The sequence below is a fragment of the Sinocyclocheilus grahami genome, unplaced genomic scaffold, assembly GCF_001515645.1.
Source record: "Sinocyclocheilus grahami isolate Dianchi unplaced genomic scaffold, SAMN03320097.WGS_v1.1 scaffold18065.1, whole genome shotgun sequence".
Taxonomy (NCBI): Eukaryota; Metazoa; Chordata; class Actinopteri; order Cypriniformes; family Cyprinidae; genus Sinocyclocheilus; species Sinocyclocheilus grahami.
In genome coordinates this window covers 1-2,705 of record NW_015516929.1, presented here as the reverse complement: position 1 = coordinate 2,705, position 2,705 = coordinate 1, and the positions used below count along the sequence as shown (strand labels likewise).

The window sequence follows — 2,705 nt, the reverse complement described above, 5'->3', positions numbered from 1 at the left end:
ATCATGGGGTAATTTTCATTTTTGGGTGAACTATTCCTTTAAGTGCATTAAAGATGATATACATACTGTACATACACACTCTACTTACATATAAACAACTGATATAAATCATTCTTACGGTGTGATTTACAAAAGTTGAAATTGTTAAACTTTGAATAATAGGTTACAGCACTTGACCTGCAAGCTACGTAATACAGGGTCGCACTGTAGATTGACACTTTGCATTAGAGAAGGCTGGTGTGATTCATATGAAAGGGACTTTAGCTTCAAAACATAAAAAGCCTAAACCCAGATGTCTTTGCTTTTGTCCTGTGTTTGTACCTTAACTGTCTCATTCCAGCAGGGCTGCTTGACTTGATAGTAGATGACAGACTTGTATTCAGTGATCCCTTCATAACCAGCTCCAGGAAATATGGCTTTCTGAAGAGAGAATGAGAATGTGGGGAGAAAAATATATATATACTGGAAGAAAATAGTTTCTATTTTCTCGTACAGTAAGTGGTTTGCAGCAGTAAAAGTTCAACGTTAACAAGACCAGAAGTTGGCAGTACACAACTTGAGTTAAAGGAAAGCTCAAATCTCTTAAAAGAGGGGGAGATCTTTTAGGAAAGCATTTCAGAACGACTTACTTGTATTCTTCTGTGTTCGCGAGTGTAAACAGGACACGCTTATATGTGCATTATATCTTGAAATAGCATTTGGCAAGAACAGCGCTGTATACCAAGCTTTCTGTGCTGCGTGTTTGGACATTTAAAGACAGCAGCCGTTTCATAAAGTAAAAAGATCTGCCAGCTGTTTTTATGCCAGCAACAGTTCTGCTGTCAAAACACAGAGATGAAGGGGGTGGATGAGCACCGCATGCTAAACAGCGAAAGCGAAAACTGTTAGTCAACATAAACGAGAAGAACGGAGGACAATGGAATGGAAGGTGTTTTTTATTCATATTAAAATGACCTTGGCGGCATTTCCTAAAAAGTTAAGCCACGGTAATACCATGTTTTTTGGTACACTTGACGCAAATATATGCAACTGAAGCTGTTTCCATGTAACATTTCTATTAAATCAGTATTCACTTCATGGATTTACAAGAAAGTACACTTTATTAAGCGATGGTGTGGGAATCTCCTAATTGCGCCCAGACATTAATGTTAGTTAATATTTAATGATACGGGGTTTCTGTACCTCCATGGGATTTCCTTCTTCATCCAACACGCTCATTATAACTTCTACATTTTTGGGGGTTTTCTTCTTGCCACGATCAAATTCTCCTTGTAGCAGCGTAACATATATATCATTCCTTACATAACCTGTAGAGACATACAGTAGAGACATCGTTGCATTAACTAGATCTATGTTCTTCAACTGTCTAGTAATGGTCATTAGAGGAAAAGGATGAAAAGACAACTGCAAGCGGATTTACTAAAGAGGGTCTTTGTGGATCAGAAAAACTTTAATAGCACTGCTATTAAGATGAAGATGTTACGATCTGACAGATGTGCAAGACCAACCTGGCAGGATAATTTCAGGGAAGCCCATTTTCCTGACTATAGCTGTTGTGCGATCCACAAAATGAGGGTAATGTTTTTGAACCTGAAACACATCTCCAGGGAGCAGCTTTAGGGTCACAAACAAACCTGAAAGCAAAAACATGGCGTTATAAGGTCAGACGGGTCTCGTCAGTCAACAAACTCCAGCCCTGAGGGAGCAGAATCTCTCAGTACAAACTAAATCATTTCAGAATCAATGACTAATATGTAAAATAAAAAACTAATTTTAAAAAATGTATTAAAAATGGAAAAATTAAATTAAAAAGAAAAAGAAATATACTTCAAGAGTGAAAAAAGAATGAAAATAAAAAGAGTTTCAACTCAACATCAAAAATTACAAACTCAATATAAAACACATTAGCTAAATGTGTGCATTTAAAACAATGTCCCAGATTATTTTGTCTGAATATTGCACCATTCTCACTTTGGGACTATTATAAATAGCTGCTAAGCAATACAGATTTTTTAAGGTGTTAATGTGTTAAGGCCGATAAAATGTATAATCATAGAAAATGAGAGGTACACATGTATGCTGAAATTATTATGCAAGGTATTTTTACAACATATTCCTAAAATACTTTATAGTAGAAATGTATTATTGTCTTTTACATGTTCACAATTTTTAAAAAGTGCTCTAAAAATATTTTAAAAGTGATTTTTTTAGTTTAAAATCAACTGTACAAAAACGCATTACCATGGCTGATTTAGCAATGAGGTTTTCTAGGATTTTTTAAATAAATGTAATATTAACTAAATTAATAAAACTTCAAGTTGACCCAAAAAAACTCTAATTTCATAAACTATTAAACTGGTCAGGTTGGTAGTAATCATTACTGACAGCTATAGTAATCTTCCCAATTAAATACAGAGTGGAACTGGCATTTTAAAAAGAGACAGAATTTTTAAAATTGGATGATATTCAAATTTACAGCCGAAACATCCTGGAGGACGTGCATCTTCACATCTCATTCTGTCTCTATGCAAATCAGTTTGACTATATCAAAGTGATCCTGTTTTCATTCTCTCAAACTTTCCAAATATTCAAGCAACAACCAAGAAACTTCCACAAGGTCAGATTTCTCCCCAGAGACAAAAACATAAGAGCAAAGATTAATTTTTTGGCCTATTGGTCTGGATTTACCCTGTCCTTTGTGGTTG

General features: G+C 34.9%; 1 protein-coding gene across 1 annotated transcript; it reads right to left on the bottom strand.

Annotated features, from left to right (window-relative positions):
* Window positions 1-321: 321 nt before the first annotated feature.
* On the bottom strand, window positions 322-2,699 carry LOC107579548 (dedicator of cytokinesis protein 5-like; the record flags this gene model as incomplete). The annotated part of the gene is made up of 4 exons (XM_016265368.1): window positions 2,689-2,699; window positions 1,509-1,634; window positions 1,183-1,307; window positions 322-420 (listed from the first exon to the last, which is right to left on the bottom strand). Coding segments are annotated over exons 2-4 (252 nt in total), but the record flags the coding sequence as incomplete, so codon positions are not given.
* Between the last annotated feature and the right edge of the window lie 6 nt (window positions 2,700-2,705).